We start from the raw sequence: 18817 nt of genomic DNA, 5'->3' as shown, positions 1-18817 counted from the left end.
AAGGGACATTCAAACTGCAAAGTCGCAAATAAACTGACAACGGCATGGCAAATAAAGAAAAAATATCAAAAGACAAACAACAGTGCATAAAATACAACATGGAAAACTAAAGACTGCGTAACACAAAATCCACCAAAAACCGGAAGGTGAACTCATTTGCACTGGAAGGATAAGCAGATCCTGCTCTACATGTGGCACCCTTCGTGTTGCTTATGTAAGTACAAAGCTGGTGATAAGTCTTATTCTGTAGGTCACATTAGGGGAAACGAGGACGGGGTTTTGGTTACGACAATTGGAACATGTCCGCCGTCATTTTATGAAACAGATATTCCACAACGGTTAAACAACTCGTGATGGCGTTTGTAAAATTTTCGAAGTGATTACAAGGACGTATAATCTTATACTTTATACACAATAACCACAATAATATAAATGATAATACTAGTACATAATAAGGTTAACAGGAATTACTAGTAAAATTCAATCTATCTATATATAAATATATATATATATATATTATGAATATGGTTTTGTATATTTGATATATTGTTACGCAGAATTATTTAGATAATTTCTTAATTGCTTGATTTCAGTGAAACTCACAGTATACAGTCAGAATCAACACCAGAACGGTAACTACATTATCGTCCCATATAAAATTTATTTTGAACAATTTGCAACACATACTCTATCAAATTAAGCCAAAGAATTGAATAACACATTAAACGGATAGTGTACCGATAAGCTAGAACCCACAAATACATACACACACACACAACAAAGAGAGGCGAAATATACCAAAGGGACATTCAAACTAAAAAGTCCAAATTAACTGACAAAGGCATGGCAAATAAAGAAAAAATATCAAAAAACAAAAAACATTGCATAAAATACAACATAGAAAACTAAAGACTGCGTAACGCAAAACCCACCAAAAACCGGGAGGTTAACTCATATGCTCTGGAAGGATAAGCAGATCCTGCTCTACATGTGGCACCCTTCGTGTTTTTCTTATGTAAGAACAAAGCTTGTGATAAGTCTTATTCTGTAGGTCACATTAGGGGAAACGAGGACGGGATTTTGGTTACGACAATTGGAACATGTCCGTCGTCATTTGTGAAACAGATATTCAACAACGGTTAAACAACTCGTAATGGCGTTCGTAAAATTTTTGAAGTGATTACAAGGACGTATAATCTTATACTTCACACACAATAACCACAATAATATAAGGGATAATACTTGTACATAATAAGGCTAACAGGCATTACCAGTAACATTCAATCTATCTATATATAAATATATATATATTATGAATATGGTTTTGTATATTTGATATATTGTTACGCAGAATTATATAGATAATTTCTAAATTGCTTGATTTCAGTGAAACTCACAGTATACAGTCAGAATCAGCACCAGCAGAAATACAAACAGAAAGGTAACTACATTATCGTTCCATATAAAATTTATTTTGAACAATTTGTAGCACATACTCTATCAAATTAAGCCAAAGAATTGAATAACTCTTTAAACGGATAGTGTACCGATAAGCTAGATCCCACAAACACATACACATACACACAACAAAGAGAGGCGAAATATACCAAAGGGACATTCAAACTGCAAAGTCGCAAATAAACTGACAACGGCATGGCAAATAAAGAAAAAATATCAAAAGACAAACAACAGTGCATGAAATACAACATAGAAAAACTAAAGACTGCGTAACACAAAACCCACCAAAAACCGGGAGATGAACTCATATGTTCTGGAAGGATAAGCAGATCCTGCTCTACATGTGGCACCCTTCGTGTTGCTTATGTAAGTACAAAGCTGGTGATAAGTCTTATTCTGTAGGTCACATTAGGGGAAACGAGGATGGGGTTTTGGTTACGACAATTGGAACATATCCGCCGTCATTTTGTGAAACAGATATTCCACAACGGTTAAACAAGTCGTGAAGGCGTCCGTAACATTTTTGAAGTGAATACAAGGACGTATAATCTTATAAGTTCACACACAATAACCACAATAATATAAGGGATAATACTAGAACATAATAAGGTTAACAGGAATTACCAGTAACATTCAATCTATCTATATACATATATACATATCTACAAGTCTAAATTGAAAACAACGTTCAAACCTATGATTGTGTTTGACAAAAACCGCAATTTTTATACGTGTGCAAGCAAATCAAATTTCTTGGTAGAGGGGTCTAGATACAGCACAAACAACATTTTCCAAAAGACAACAAAAGTGAAAAAGTATATTTTTTACAAAACGCATTTGACTAGCAGGTCGAACAACAGATGTTCTTAAACCCTGCTACATGTAACTGCTGTCACGGATAGACGAGAGCTGACTTAGGAGTTTGTACTTACAGATAATAAATGACTACTACTTTAAACAAAATAACAATTTAATTAGGTACAAATTTACAAATATAAATAGATGAAATCAAATGAAATAATACTGTCAAATGTTTAATGAACTGTTCCTTCTTCTTTATATTAAACTATGAAATCTTACGTATTTGGTTTTCGGTAACTACACAAAACTGGCCCAACATAAGCGGTGTACACATTACGGCTGCCCTATTGTCTAGACTCGACTCCAAATATTCTATGTTGCCAAACTATTGATGATAAACACGGAACGCCGCACTGTCAACAGGTTTCACCACCATCTGTACTATATCTCCATACTTTACAATACAAAACTACATACACCTAGCCCGCAAACTGGGACCTATTGAAATACATACTGTACGTTAAGATACAATACTATACTTAAGAAATATACATATGTTTATGTATTACACATGTCGCATAAATAATGACAAATACTTAGTACGACTACTTATGTTCAATCTATAGAAGATTATAGCATATTGAATAATGCATTACTTATACACAAATAATTACGGCATATCGTATAATGCCTTACTTTACACAATACAAACTACGGCATATCGTACAATGCCTTACTTTACAAGTCACATAATTGACTTTATTGTATACTATCATTATACAATTACTACACACAATATACAGCTTTTAACGCTGAATATACATTTATGCTTATACGTTGCATATTACTTTACATACTTATGGAGATACATACATCATTGCATTATCGTACGCAAACGTTCCTAAAATACCAAACAATTTCGATACTCGAATATTTACTACAGCCGGAAACATATAACCGTGTTAAACTTTCATTATAATGAACATTAATTAACTTATTACATTTATAAAATAGCAATGTCAAAAATTACAATTACAATTGAAATAATTATTCTATATTTGCGTTGTTGCAGAAAACTGAACACTTTAGAACGAATAATGATTAAATAAATAAGAATAAATTGAATCCTACCTCAGAAATCCAGTGTGTGTGTCCACGCCACATTGTAAACTAACTTTATACAAACATTTCTGACCACACCTTGACTCGTTAAGGTGTTACCTGAGAGTGAATAGTCAGCTCATCAAATACAGGTATCACTGTTACTCAACCCGTTCGACAAGTTTACAGGTAAATGCCCAAGTAAATAGTGGACACTACTTAAATAATTAGATGTAAAATGTGGACATGTATTATACACCGAAGTCTGCAGAATATAGCATTTATAAGATACTGACGTTCTGCAAATCGAAATAGAATTAACAACCAAAATAACAACATATATGTGAGTAAACAAAGTCACCCTGTGACAGTTCCTCCCCACAAAAAGAAGTACGAAGTACTGATAATAAAAAATATATATAAACAGAAATAGATTTATATACAAAAACCCATCAATGCAAATAAACTAGTCCAAATCAAAAGACAAACTAATCATACTAACGACACTACCGGACAGTACTCGACTCTTGACCAGGTCCAAATAAAATACCAACCGACCCTTACAACAAATCGACATATACTCACCTAAAAGATGAATAAGGATCATTATCAGGTCTTATCGCCTCATAACTTAAACCTATTCAAAGTGTTATGTCACGACATATCCTGCCCACAACATCACGGTTTGTCACCATTTCAAATCTAGTCCTGTGATATTTAGACTGTTCAACAAAATAAAACTAACACTATCAAATCTCCACTACTTACTATTCATTATAAAACAAAACACTGTAATATTTACATCCTAAACTCTACTGAGATAATCTGCACCCACATTATCTATACCTTTAACTGCTACAATTCTAAATCTGTAAGGCTGTAGAGCTAATGCCCACCTCATAAGTCTAGCATTCTCTACTTTCTTCTTATTAAGATAAGTAAGTGGCTGGTGGTCAGTCTCAAGTATAAATTCTCTACCGTATAAATACCTCTGAAATTTCTGCACAGCCCAAACGATGGCTAAACACTCTTTTTCAATAGTGGAATAAGCCACTTCACTCTTCTTAAGTTTCCTACTTGCATATGCAATAGGCATCTTGGAGTTCTCTTGATACTGCATCAGTACTGCCCCAATCCCTCTATCTGATGCATCAGTCATCAGAACAAAAATCTGAGTGAAATCTGGTAATTTCAATATAGGAAACCTAACTAAAGCACACCTTAAAGACTGAAATGCATTCTCCTGTGCATTTTCCCAAACAACAGTACTAGGCTGTCCTTTCTTCGTCAGATCAGTAAGTGGAAGTGCAATACAGGAGAAGTTTGGAATAAACTTCCTGTAAAACCCAACTAATCCAAGAAAAGACCTTACCTGTTTCTTTGTAACTGGTCGTGGAGCTTCTTCTATCGCTTTAACCTTGTCTGGATGAGGTTTAAGTTTGTCATCACCGACAAAATGACCCAAACACTCTAGACTACCATAACCTATGGAACACTTACTAGGTCTAGCTGTAAGATTTGCCCCTTTAAGTCTGACCAAAAGTTCATACAGTACCTCTAAATGTTGCTCAAATGTCAAGGTGAAGATGATTATATCATCTATGAAATTATCTATATTCTCCATACCTTTTAACAATATTCTCATTAATCTGCAAAAAGAAGCTGGCGCAGTAACCAGTCCAAACGGCATTCTACGAAACTGAAACAAACCTTTAGGTGTTTGAAAAGCGGTTTTCGGTTTGGCATCCTCTGATAACGGTAACTGCCAATATCCTTTTGATAAATCGATTCGTGAAAAGTACTTATGTCCTGCTAACTTAGAAAACATCTCTTCTGCATTCCCCATCGGTTCAGCGTCAAACAAAGTCTGGCTATTTAACGACCTAAAATCAATACAAAATCGGTTTGTATTGTCCTTCTTCTTAACAATGACGATCGGTGACGCATAAGGACTCGTAGATGCTTCTATAACTCCAAGGTCTAACATTTTACTAACCTCAGCATTTACTGTGTCTAACATACTATATGGAATAGGATACGGTTTCATCCTTATAGGCGTTTCACTGGACAATTTAATGTCATGCTCCAGAAGATCGGTACATCCTGGAGAATCAGTAAAGACTTCAGGAAATGAAAACAGCAATTCCTTTACCTGTAATATCTGATTTTCATCCAAGTCTGGATTAACATCAATATGACTAGCATTCTCACCTGAATCAGTAAAAGGTATTTCATGAATCTCATCATAAACATCCACTTGGTCACTATCAGTATCTATCACTGCAGAACTTACCACTGTTAAATCATCATCTACGTCACACCTTTCCACATACCTTTTCAATAAGTTTGCATGGAACGTTTTAATCTTCCCATTCATCTGTATTCTGTAGTCTACCTTACCAAATTTCTCAGTAATAGTAAAAGGACCTTTCCACTGCATCAACAGTTTATTCTTATCCGTAGGTAAGAGCACAAGAACCTTTTCACCTACCTTCATATGTCTTTGCTTGGTCGATTTATCATAATATACCTTATTCTTCTTTGATGCAGACGCCAAATTACTTCGAGCAAGCTCACAGGTAGCTTCTAATCTCTCTCTTAAATCTATCACGTACTGATATGTAGACTTTACCTCAGGATCGTCTATCTCTTTAGTCCATAGCTCCTTTAATATTGCCATAGGTCCCCTCACCTGTTTACCATACACGAGCTCAAATGGCGAAAACTTCAGACTCTCCTGTGGAACTTCCCTGTATGCAAACAGTAATGCATTTACATACCTGTCCCAATCTTTAGGTCGTTCATGACACATTCTCTTCAACATCAGTTTTAGACTTCCATTGAACCTCTCTACTAACCCATTACACATAGGATGATAAACAGTTGTAGTTAACTGTCTAAACGATATGAGTCTACTTACCTCAGCCATAAGCTTAGATGTAAACTGACTTCCCATATCAGTTAACATTTCCTGTGGAACTCCTACTCTAGAAAATATATCTACTAATGCCTCAGCAACACTCTCTGTCTCAATATCCTTCAAAGCTATTGCTTCAGGATAACGTGTAGCATAATCTACCAAAGTCAGTATATATCTACTACCTCTGTCTGTTCTAGGAAAAAGAGGTCCAATGAGATCAACTGCTACGCGTTTAAACGGCTCATCTATCAACGGCATAGACTGTAAAGGTACCTTACCTATTTTTCCTTTAGGAACTGTACGCTGGCATATGTCACAAGATTGACAAAATCGCTTAACATCCGCCGAAACACCTGGCCAATAAAAAGCTGATAATACTCTATCAAGTGTACGCTGTGTACCCATGTGACCTGACATAATCGACTCATGTGCTACTCTCGTCACTGTCTCGCGATGAAACTTCGGAACTACTAACTGAGTACAACTTACCCTATCAGGTTTTGACGACGAAAACTGTCTGTATATCATACCTCTTTTTAAAATCCACTTTACTTTTCCATTCTTCCGTGTAACTGTATCACCCGTTAATACATACCTTCTTATTTTATCCAACGTTGTATCTTCTAGTTGAGCTTTCTTGATTACCTTTGGATTTACCTCATATGTGATGATATCTTTTACCTTCAGTTGCACAAACGGCTTACTTTTGTTTCTTACCTGTTCTCTTGTCTCAACAGCTCCCGTTTGTTGCCACAAAGGATCAGGCTTTCCTGGTTCTCTAGCGTCCTCTACATTACCAATTATCAAGTCATACACAGGATTAGCCATACACCATCCTTCAAATTCTCCCTGTAAATATGGTGTATCTATATCAATTCTAGCTATTGGCACTTCAACTCTGGTTCCATCTGCCAAAATACATACCTGTTTTCCACCCGTTAATGACTCATTGCCAACCATATCACGTTTAACCACAATACCACTGCAACCAGTATCTCGTAAAACCGTGACTGGTTTACCATCAACATAACCTGAACTTACAGGCATACTTACATTTGCGGTTGACTGACAAGACAACGGAAGTGTACTTGTACAACCAGTAGGAATAGCATCTACTATAGAATCTGTAGGTATAGTACAGGTATTACATACTTTACCTTTAAAATTCTTTCTATCGTCTGACAATCCACTGTTGGTCTTTTGTAGATTAACTCTACAATCCGTTGCAATATGTCCATTCTTACCACACCTAAAGCACTTTCTGTCCCTATTAGGTACAAATGAAGTACGTTCTGTTGGTTTTATACTTCTCTGTTCTTTCTTTGTACTATAATCAACTGGTTTCGAACCACTTTGGTTTCTTACTGAAGATGTGTTTGACTGATTACCTTTATCTATAAGATTGGAAGCACTTGTTTGTCTTGCCTCACGATACTGATCAGCTAAAGCTACCATTTTCTCTAAAGAATCTGGTATTCTCTCTTTTAAAAACAAAGACAAGTCCTTCGAACATATATGTAGAAACTGATCCCGTATAATCAAGTCATACAAACTTATATAAGTAGTATCTGTATGTGCCATATCAATCCAACGCTTAAAATAGCTATCTAACCTAACAGAAAACTGTATAAAAGTCTCACCTGGCTCTGGTCTACAACTTCTAAATCTACGTTTAAATCCTTCTTCAGTCATATCATACCTTTTTAGTAGAGCATCTTTCAAAGCTGGATAATCAAGAGCTTTATCAACCGGCATAAGTGCATATACATCAAGAGCCTTGCCCTTCAATAACGCACTAAGATGAGTGGCCCAAATATCAGGTTTCCACTTTTGAGCAGTAGCATAACGCTCAAATCTCCTAAGATAACTATCTATCTCATCCTTACCTTCTTCAAAAGCTGGAATTTTAGGTCTACGAACTGTATCATGTGACCCCCCTGTACTTACTAATTGTGGTAACTCAGCTTGTTTACTTAACTCTTCCATTTTCTGACTATGCGTCAACTTTTGTAGTTCCAATTCATTCTCAACCTTAGCTTTCTCAATCAAAACTTTTTCTATAGCTGCTTTTCTATCTCGTTCGTCTTTCTGTTCTTGCCTTAAAGCAGCCCTTTCATCTCGGACCCTATCCTGCTGATCTTTAACAAACCTTCTCAACTCATCATCTTCATACCCTAATGAAGTACCCAAATCTCTAATCTGTTGAATCTGTTCCATCTTGAACAGTCAACAAACCAAACACCAATTTCATAAAAACAAAACGCCAGCACTCAATGTACCTACTGCAACCCTCATTGTACTACAATCAATTACTAAATATATGTAAGTACCGATACTCACAGTTTACAATGTAGAGCAGAAACAACACCAAACCTCCAAGGCACGAACCAACATAGACACAACTGTGAAATCTGGGTCCCAAATATTCAGTTCTCCTCACAAACACCTGAAGCTATACAATTCAAACATATAATAAAACAATACAAATGGAAAAATACATGGTGAAAAAAAAAATACAATCAAAAATACATAAGATTGAAAATTTAAATTTAATGAAAACTCTCTAAGCCTTTTAAACAAATCCCACTTCTGACACCAATTGTCACGGATAGACGAGAGCTGACTTAGGAGTTTGTACTTACAGATAATAAATGACTACTACTTTAAACAAAATAACAATTTAATTAGGTACAAATTTACAAATATAAATAGATGAAATCAAATGAAATAATACTGTCAAATGTTTAATGAACTGTTCCTTCTTCTTTATATTAAACTATGAAATCTGGATAAACGATACTACGGAATTTTACGTATTTGGTTTTCGGTAACTACACAAAACTGGCCCAACATAAGCGGTGTACACATTACGGCTGCCCTATTGTCTAGACTCGACTCCAAATATTCTATGTTGCCAAACTATTGATGATAAACACGGAACGCCGCACTGTCAACAGGTTTCACCACCATCTGTACTATATCTCCATACTTTACAATACAAAACTACATACACCTAGCCCGCAAACTGGGACCTATTGAAATACATACTGTACGTTAAGATACAATACTATACTTAAGAAATATACATATGTTTATGTATTACACATGTCGCATAAATAATGACAAATACTTAGTACGACTACTTATGTTCAATCTATAGAAGATTATAGCATATTGAATAATGCATTACTTATACACAAATAATTACGGCATATCGTATAATGCCTTACTTTACACAATACAAACTACGGCATATCGTACAATGCCTTACTTTACAAGTCACATAATTGACTTTATTGTATACTATCATTATACAATTACTACACACAATATACAGCTTTTAACGCTGAATATACATTTATGCTTATACGTTGCATATTACTTTACATACTTATGGAGATACATACATCATTGCATTATCGTACGCAAACGTTCCTAAAATACCAAACAATTTCGATACTCGAATATTTACTACAGCCGGAAACATATAACCGTGTTAAACTTTCATTATAATGAACATTAATTAACTTATTACATTTATAAAATAGCAATATCAAAAATTACAATTACAATTGAAATAATTATTCTATATTTGCGTTGTTGCAGAAAACTGAACACTTTAGAACGAATAATGATTAAATAAATAAGAATAAATTGAATCCTACCTCAGAAATCCAGTGTGTGTGTCCACGCCACATTGTAAACTAACTTTATACAAACATTTCTGACCACACCTTGACTCGTTAAGGTGTTACCTGAGAGTGAATAGTCAGCTCATCAAATACAGGTATCACTGTTACTCAACCCGTTCGACAAGTTTACAGGTAAATGCCCAAGTAAATAGTGGACACTACTTAATTAATTAGATGTAAAATGTGGACATGTATTATACACCGAAGTCTGCAGAATATAGCATTTATAAGATACTGACGTTCAGCAAATCGAAATAGAATTAACAACCAAAATAACAACATATATGTGAGTAAACAAAGTCACCCTGTGACTACTGCCATGGCGATTGCCAAATAAACGGATCACCAGATGTAACAAAATGGATCTTAACTATCAATTTAATACCAGACAGAAAACAATGAACTTGCAGAAAAGATGGTATACCACAAACATAAGGTGCAAACATTGGTACACCATAACCGGATTTCGACAATTAATGTCTCTTTAATGATGTTAGGAATCGAAACGGTATTTGGAATATAGTATTGTATATTTGATATATTGTCACGTAGAATTATTTAGATAATTTCTAAATTGCTTGATTTCAGTGAAACTCACAGTATACAGTCAGAATCAGCACCAGAAAGGTAACTACATTATCGTTCCTTATAAAATTTATTTTGAACAATTTGCAGCACATACTCTATCAAATTAAGCCAAAGAATTGAATAACACATTAAACGGATAGTGTACCGATAAGCTAGAACCCACAAACACATACACACACACACAACGAAGAGAGGCGAAATATACCAAAGGGACATTCAAACTGAAAAGTCGCAAATAAACTGACAACGGCATGGCAAATAAAGAAAAAATATCAAAAGACAAACAACAGTACATACATTACAACATGGAAAACTAAAGACTGCGTAACACAAAACCCACCAAAAACCGGAAGGTGCACTCATTTGCACTGGAAGGATAAGCAGATCCTGCTCTACATGTGGCACCCTTCGTGTTGCTTATGTAAGTACAAAGCTGGTGATAAGTCTTATTCTGTAGGTCACATTGGGGGAAACGAGGACGGGATTTTGGTTACGATAATTGGAACATATCCGTCGTCATTTGTGAAACAGATATTCCATTACGATTAAACAAGTCGTGATGGCGTCCTTAACAATTTTGAAGTGATTACAAGAACGTATAATCTTATACTTCACACACATTAACCACAATAATATAAGGGATAATACTAGAACATAATAAGGTTAACAGGGATTACCAGTAACATTCAATCCATCTATATACATATATACATATCTACAAGTCTAAATTGAAAACAACGTTCAAACCTATGATTGTGTTTGACAAAAACCGCAATTTTTATACGTGTGCAAGCAAATCAAATTTCTTGGTAGAGGGGTATTAATACAGCACAAACAACATTTTCCAAAAGACAACAAAAGTGAAAAAGTATATTTTTTACAAAACGCATTTGACTAGCAGGTCGAACAACAGATGTTCTTAAACCCTGCTGACTGCCATGGCGATTGCCAAATAAACGGATCACCAGATGTAACAAAATGGATCTTAACTATCAATTTAATACCAGACAGAAAACAATGAACTTGCAGAAAAGATGGTATACCACAAACATAAGGTCCAAACATTGGTACACCATAACTGGATTTCGACAATTAATGTCTCTTTAATGATGTTAGGAATCGAAACGGTATTTGGAATATAGTATTGTATATTTGATATATTGTCACGTAGAATTATTTAGATAATTTCTAAATTGCTTGATTTCAGTGAAACTCACAGTATACAGTCAGAATCAGCACCAGAAAGGTAACTACATTATCGTTCCATATAAAATTTATTTTGAACAATTTGCAACACATACTCTATCAAATTAAGCCAAAGAATTGAATAACACATTAAACGGATAGTGTACCGATAAGCTAGAACCCACAAACACATACACACACACACAACAAAGAGAGGCGAAATATACCAAAGGGACATTCAAACTGAAAAGTCGCAAATAAACTGACAACGGCATGGCAAATAAAGAAAAAATATCAAAAAACAAAAAACATTGCATAAAATACAACATAGAAAACTAAAGACTGCGTAACACAAAACCCACCAAAAACCGGGAGATGAACTCATATGTTCTGAAGGATAAGCAGATCCTGCTCTACATGTGGCACCCTTCGTGTTGATTATGTAAGTACAAAGCTGGTGATAAGTCTTATTCTGTAGGTCCCATAGGGGAAACGAGGACGGGATTTTGGTTACGACAAGTGGAACATGTCCGTCGTCATTTGTGAAACAGATATTCCACAACGGTTAAACAACTCGTGATGGCGTTCGTAAAATTTTCGAAGTGATTACAAGGACGTATAATCTTATACTTCACACACAATAACCACAATAATATAAGGGATAATACTAGTACATAATAAGGTTAACAGGAATTACCAGTAATATTGGACAAAAAGTAGGCCACGTCTTCTACCGACATCCTAATTCCCCTAAAAAAAAGAATTAACGAACCACATAAAATTTGTTTAGATTGTGAATGATAAAATAAAAAGCTTAAAACCATAACAAAATATTGTTTTTATACAGCTTTGTCATTTCGATAACACACTACTTATTTTGTCTGAAATTTTACAGAGGTGAAGTGCATTGGCAGATGATGGATACAAGAAGTGTTTATAGATGCACATGCGGGTAATTTATTTGTTCGATGAAATAATTTGATTGCAAATATAACAGAATACATTGACCTTTATTTGAAGTACAGACTACATTAACACACAACAGACGGGGTCCCTGTTGCATTCAAGGTCCGTTATTAATGAAAATAAATGTATGAAATTTATTTCATGTACCTCTTAATTTTCCAGAATTAAAACGTTTGTAAATGTTTCATTAAAATCTCCATACCTGTAGTATCTTTTTTCCGTTTTAGTATGGAAACCTAGAAGTAGTATCCACCACCACGTCATGTATTCATGAAGTCTGTCATTTGAAAAAGGGAATTTGTTTATGATAAAACTTCAGATAAGATTTCAGATAGTAGGAATGCACGATATATCAATAAATATATTTTATTGAGATATCAGAGTAGTAGAAATGCACATGGTTCTCATATATATTTGAAATACGACATTAGGTGAAATAATATAGATATGATCTCATCATATACATTTCAAATAAGATTTGAAGCCGAAACAGGCATTAGATATATCTTATCAAATTCATTTTAAATTCGATATCTGTTGTATAGGTTTTTAAATTAGGTATAAGAGGATGAATACATGCAAGGGGGCTCATAAATATTTCAAATACGTACCGGATGAAATAGAAATACATGCTATCTATGTTTATATCTTTTGAAGGCTGTCTTATTCAATATGGCCATGTTTCAGAAACGGAAGAATCTTGTTTTTCAATGTGATAACTGGCATAACCATTTTATGTATGGCCATCATATATTCTAACATCGTTTAAATAAATGTCATACAAGTGGGAGGTTTAGCTAGCTATATAGCTTGTCCCGTTTAAATGATAGTATTTGATTTTGTCAGTTTTTATGGAATTCGTTATTTTGAAATTGTCTTCTGTATTTTTGTTAATACTTTTTGGACCTCCTGCAAATAAACAGTCGAATTAGTATTTACATTTAGATTCTATCATAAACTTGGATGACGATCATTCAATGCTTAAAACCTAAGCATGCATTAGTGAATGGTGTGTTGGATTGTAATACAAATAGAAGCCTTCTTTCCCTTATGGACAAGAGATAAGTTTACAGTAAGAATCAAGTTTTAACAGTTTGGTTAAAGACCAAACAGCCTATTGTTTATGCGCATCAGCTAACGCAACTTGATTGTGACATGAAAGCTCTATGACGTTGTGTCCAGCTCGGCAAAATGCGGCAGATACGAACGTCCCATTTCGCGTATTTTACGGATTTCAATGTGATGTACGCGTCAAAATACGTTCAGTCAATAAAAAATAAGATACAGCAAAACTTTTATTTATTAACTTATTAATATATTTCTCCGGGAATATAATCACTTTTAAGAAGCTACAATGACTGGAAAGATTAAAAACAAATTTCGATACGTTGTCATTTTTTTTCCAAAAGGACATTCAAATTCATAAAACTGTAATCTTTTACATTTATTCTGTTTTGAGAAATATTTATAGTTTCCAATGGAAAATTATTTCTTTCAGTTCAAACGAAATGGTTAATATATACGTCTTTTCCGGCTTATTTGTACTTTGTGTTTACTGTATTCAAGGCCCGTGAAAGAGTATTAACAGAAATCGTATTTTATAAAAAGGTCATTTACATGTTACATCTAAGTATTAATAGCCTAAGTATTTTTACACGCCCGACTAAGTCAGAAAGTTGCATGGTATAAACTAGTCCGGCCGTGCTTCTGTCCGTCCGTCAACACTCTATAGTCTAAAATGCTAATAAGAAGATGTCGTATGATCGAGACAACTATCCACCAGAGGTCAAATGACATAGAAGTTTACCGTACGGCTTTCAACAAGTAGCAAAACTAATACTAATAAAACTAATAGTTAAGTTAGTCAGTGGCAGTGTCATCTTCCATTTTCATTTTTTTTTTATTTTCAATTATTCTGTCAAAGAGAGGGAGGAGAAACACATACTTTTTTTTAAAGCAGAGTCGAACAATATAACATTCCACCGACGGTGTTTTTGAAGCTTATTTCAAAGCTGAGATTCTCGGTTTAGTGAGGCTACAGAATGAGATCTGACAAATACTGATGCATACATTTGATCTCTTGTATTATACTATAGATAATAAAATAGGTGTATATTGTTGATATTATTGAAAATTTTAAATTAATTTGCGAAAATTACGGGAAACTTGTACTATGACGTCAGGTTCGGTGGTCTATAGAAAGACAACTCTTTTCTTCAAAACAAATGAAAAAAAAAAAAACACGAAAATTACTCATAACTTTTTGGAAAGGTCGGTGACATATAGTTTTTGTGACTTTATTTGAAAGAGGACACAAAGCACTTTCTTTCTTGCAAGTCTTAAGAAGAAATCACTGGTAGATATTTTTTAATACTGGAAACTTTTTTCATTGTTATGTATTATTTTTGGCGGGAATGAAATAAATCATACTTTTTAAAATCAAACCACCAAGAATCTTTAACTCTATAATCTTAAATTGATAGATACAAATCTACTGTTTAATGTGAAAAAAAAATTATGCTTGTAGGTTCGGTAATATTGGATTATTTGAAATCATAAACAACAACTAAATAATGTTCATATTGCGGAATCACACGAAACTGGGGTTGCTATAGTGACGAAACGAAGTCGGTAACCCCCAATTTTTTTCATCATATTTTATTCCTAAATTCATGTAATACCGTCTGTCAAAATTTTAAGAAAAAATCACAGGTAGAAATTAATAGGCTGTTTGGTTTTTAAATGTTGTTACACTACTGTTCCATATTAAGGGAAGTGTTGAGTATTCATAAACATGTTTGATCCCGCCATAGTCATAATGTGTCTATCCAATGCCTGGAGCCTGCACATGCAGTCGTTGTCTATGGCTGCCGTCTACCCTAATTTGTTTTCGTAGATTATGCAGGGCAGTATTACCATACAGTAAAGGTTTTGCTTATTGTTAAAGGTCATAGAGTCGCTTGTCGTTGTTAACATCCTCGTTTTTTATACAGTTGTAAATTTTTTTCTCATTGGCATGCAACCCAAATGAACTTACCGCATAGGACTGTATCTATTGTATCAATTCTTATCAGGTTCAGTTGAATGTATGCAAGCGATCACAAAAAGTCACAAAGTTTTAAATTGTTTAATTATAAATCTTTGAAAACATTTTGAATTTAGGTCCGATTCTCACCTATAGCATATTTTATGATTTAGGTTTAAACAGGTTTTGTCTATAAAGTAAACTAGGAAAAGGTTAAACTTTATGCCGTGAGCCTAGAAATAGGTTAAAATGCACATACACATTACAAGGCTTATAATTGGTTCCCCAGATAAGCTTGTCGCCTCATTGGACTCGTAAGTGACGCTTACATCAAAACAAAATTTAAGAGCATTGAAAACCAAAAACTAACATTTGTGCGGCACTCCATGCCAACACAAAATTGATGATCATTGCGCTGATGATACCCTAAGGTAGGAATCTTTGACTAGCACTGTTATCGATCTGGTGGTTGTAAAGCATATCAAGGATACAAGGCTTATTATTTTGTACGCCAGAAGTCTTCATATAATACTATAAAACGCTTATACATCCCTGGCTTTAAAAGTTTTAGGCTTAAGCGTTCCTGATGTAGGTATATATTGAAAAGCTTCAGGCGGAAGAAATTATAATGTGTTGTTTTCATTAACATCATTCAAATTGGTCGGTACTACTATTGATTGTCTCTCAGTCCCAAATAATAATCTCATCACCAGCTAGTGCTTCTGTACTGGCATAATTGAAATGATACATTTGTTATTATTTGTATTAGTTAATGAATGAAACTAAGATTGTAACTCTTTTGGGAAATTTAGACTTTACAGTTTTTAAGTTTTCAAACGTTTTATAGTTTTTGTTTTATCTAAAATCGTCGTCTTGTGTATACCTAATGAGGGGTTCCTGGAACACATGTGGAGTATAAAATATTTGAAATAAAAATGTGCTCATCCACTTCTAATGTTTCCTTGTGCGTTTATTTCTGCAACCAATGTTATTCCACTGATAAAGATAACATGTGGAGGAATAAGCAAACACATTATAACGTCAACGTACATTTTTACATGTTCGTGTACCTACCCCGAGGCAGTAAAGTTTAAATATTGTATTCTTATCGACTGTTTTTTTATCAATAGTTATCTCGTCGAATTGGTAATCATTCCACATTTAATTATTTTTACAAAATAGTATGCCAGTTTCCTTAATGCCCTGAATTATTTTAAACTGATTGTATGCGTTAAAACGTTATAAATGTTCTTGTGTATACAGATATTTATTATAATGATTGAACTAGTAATTTTGCTCACAGATCTAAAATATTTATAAGAAGGATTTTTTTTTTCACCTGGAAGGTACAATTTTATTTTTTTGAAAGTCCTAAAAAAAAAAGATTCCGTCGAATTTGTTAGAAATAAATTACCAGATACATTTCGTTTCTTTTTTTTTTATAATTTCAGGCATGAGATTACAATAACATTTCATAGGTAGGTAAATAACATTTTTGTTGTTGTGTATATTCATTAAAAAATATAGTTTTTTTCATGACATAGACAAAGTTATAACATTTATATGACTGTTGATATCAAGTATTTGGTGTTCAATCGTTTTATTTTGTCCTGCTATACATTAAAACGATTAACAAGATGGTACAGAATGATACAAATGTGATGTGGACATATGTGACAGTTTACCTTCGTTTGATTTGGTGATAACATCAATGAAACAATAAGCATAATCAAATAGATAACACAAAGAAATTTAGAGATCCTCCTACGGCAGTAATTAAGCCTTTTACACTGGTAAAAATAGGTATTTTATCTGAATAAATTTTAATGTCACAATCAATGTAAATATTTTTCCCTTACATACATTTTCCATTTAGCTTGTCTTACGAAACATTGAGTGCTTTCTTGAAATTACCAGTGAGAACGGTTTCAAGAGCTCTTAGTTTAAATGTCCTTTTTGTCTCTTTCGCCTCTCTTTTACATGCACTACTTTTTCATTATTGTGTTTCAACAAAAAAGTATCATATTGATAGACAAGGTTTTAAATTATAATATACTGGGAGGTTTTGTTTTTGTTTTGTTTGGCTTTATTTATTTTATAAAAATAAGAAGATGTGGTATGATTGCCAATGAGACTACAATCCACCAAAGTTCAAAGGAAATGGAGGTAAGCAATTATAGGCAACCGTACCGCCTTTCAACAATGAGAAAAACTCATACCGTATGTCTGTTCATCAATCAACAAATTTTGTGTTCGTATCATATTAAATAAATTCCTACCAAACTGCCCACATCATAAGTTATAATAAGGCTGTATCAAAATATAGCTCAAAGCATGTGCCAAATATGTGATACAATTATGTTATGCTGAGTCAAGAACAAATTGAATTTAATGTACTAAATAATCTTTTTTTGTTTTAATTTCAGCCCTTTGTAAGTATCATATTGAAGACTATTCTATAGTGGATAGTTATCTCGATGGTGTTTATACCACATCTCTTTATTATATATGTTTTAAAAATACATGTATATTCTCCACAGATTGTTTAGGATTAAGGATCGTCTGTCTTCTAAGTACCGAACGTGACCTATTCCCAAATATGACTGTTTTGCCGAGTGTGAATTTGCATTGCTATACGACGTGTCTCGGTATTTATACATCCAACATTCATGTATTTATTTATGATGTTTCTGTTGTGGTTTCCGTTGGATATTGTGTTACATTTGTATGTCTTATCGTTTGTGGTTTGAATTCTGTACTTTCGGTACATTTCACATATGTCTTATTTGTCAGTATAGTCGAGTTAATTTCTATTTTCCATGTATTGTGTTAGTCCAAATAATTATGACGTCGTCACAGCATTCATTTAAAATAGCCTTTCAATACCGTCATAATCATGCAAATTATTTGGACTAGTATTGTGAAAATAATTGTATGAATTTCTAGATTATATATTCGTTACAAAAATACGTCACTGTTTGTGATGTCCTGTGCTGTCTGTCGTTAATGAAAGATGTTCGTTGTTATTCTGCGGTTTGATGATTTCAGTTTTGAAGATTGTCAACATCCCATTCCTCTGCA

General features: G+C 33.8%; 1 protein-coding gene and 1 long non-coding RNA gene across 2 annotated transcripts in view; one reads left to right on the top strand and one right to left on the bottom strand.

Annotated features, from left to right (window-relative positions):
- LOC127726449 (uncharacterized) overlaps positions 1 to 18172 on the top strand; it is a 40952-nt gene extending 22780 nt beyond the window's left edge. Inside the window, exons 15-20 of the mRNA XM_052233826.1 lie at positions 1388 to 1441; positions 10561 to 10599; positions 11768 to 11806; positions 12641 to 12697; positions 17188 to 17214; positions 18163 to 18172. Of these exons, the coding sequence (XP_052089786.1) occupies positions 1388 to 1441; positions 10561 to 10599; positions 11768 to 11806; positions 12641 to 12697; positions 17188 to 17214; positions 18163 to 18172 (226 nt within the window). The remainder of the gene's footprint in view (positions 1 to 1387; positions 1442 to 10560; positions 10600 to 11767; positions 11807 to 12640; positions 12698 to 17187; positions 17215 to 18162) is intronic.
- LOC127726250 (uncharacterized) lies at positions 8943 to 10276 on the bottom strand. The gene is made up of 2 exons (XR_007993420.1): positions 9946 to 10276; positions 8943 to 9312 (listed from the first exon to the last, which is right to left on the bottom strand). It is a non-coding gene; the product is annotated as an uncharacterized LOC127726250 (long non-coding RNA).
- Positions 18173 to 18817: the final 645 nt, after the last annotated feature.

This window comes from Mytilus californianus, unplaced genomic scaffold, assembly GCF_021869535.1.
Source record: "Mytilus californianus isolate M0D057914Y unplaced genomic scaffold, xbMytCali1.0.p SCAF_17, whole genome shotgun sequence".
In the NCBI taxonomy this organism is placed as follows: Eukaryota; Metazoa; Mollusca; class Bivalvia; order Mytilida; family Mytilidae; genus Mytilus; species Mytilus californianus.
This window is presented reverse-complemented; position numbering and strand designations above follow the sequence as displayed.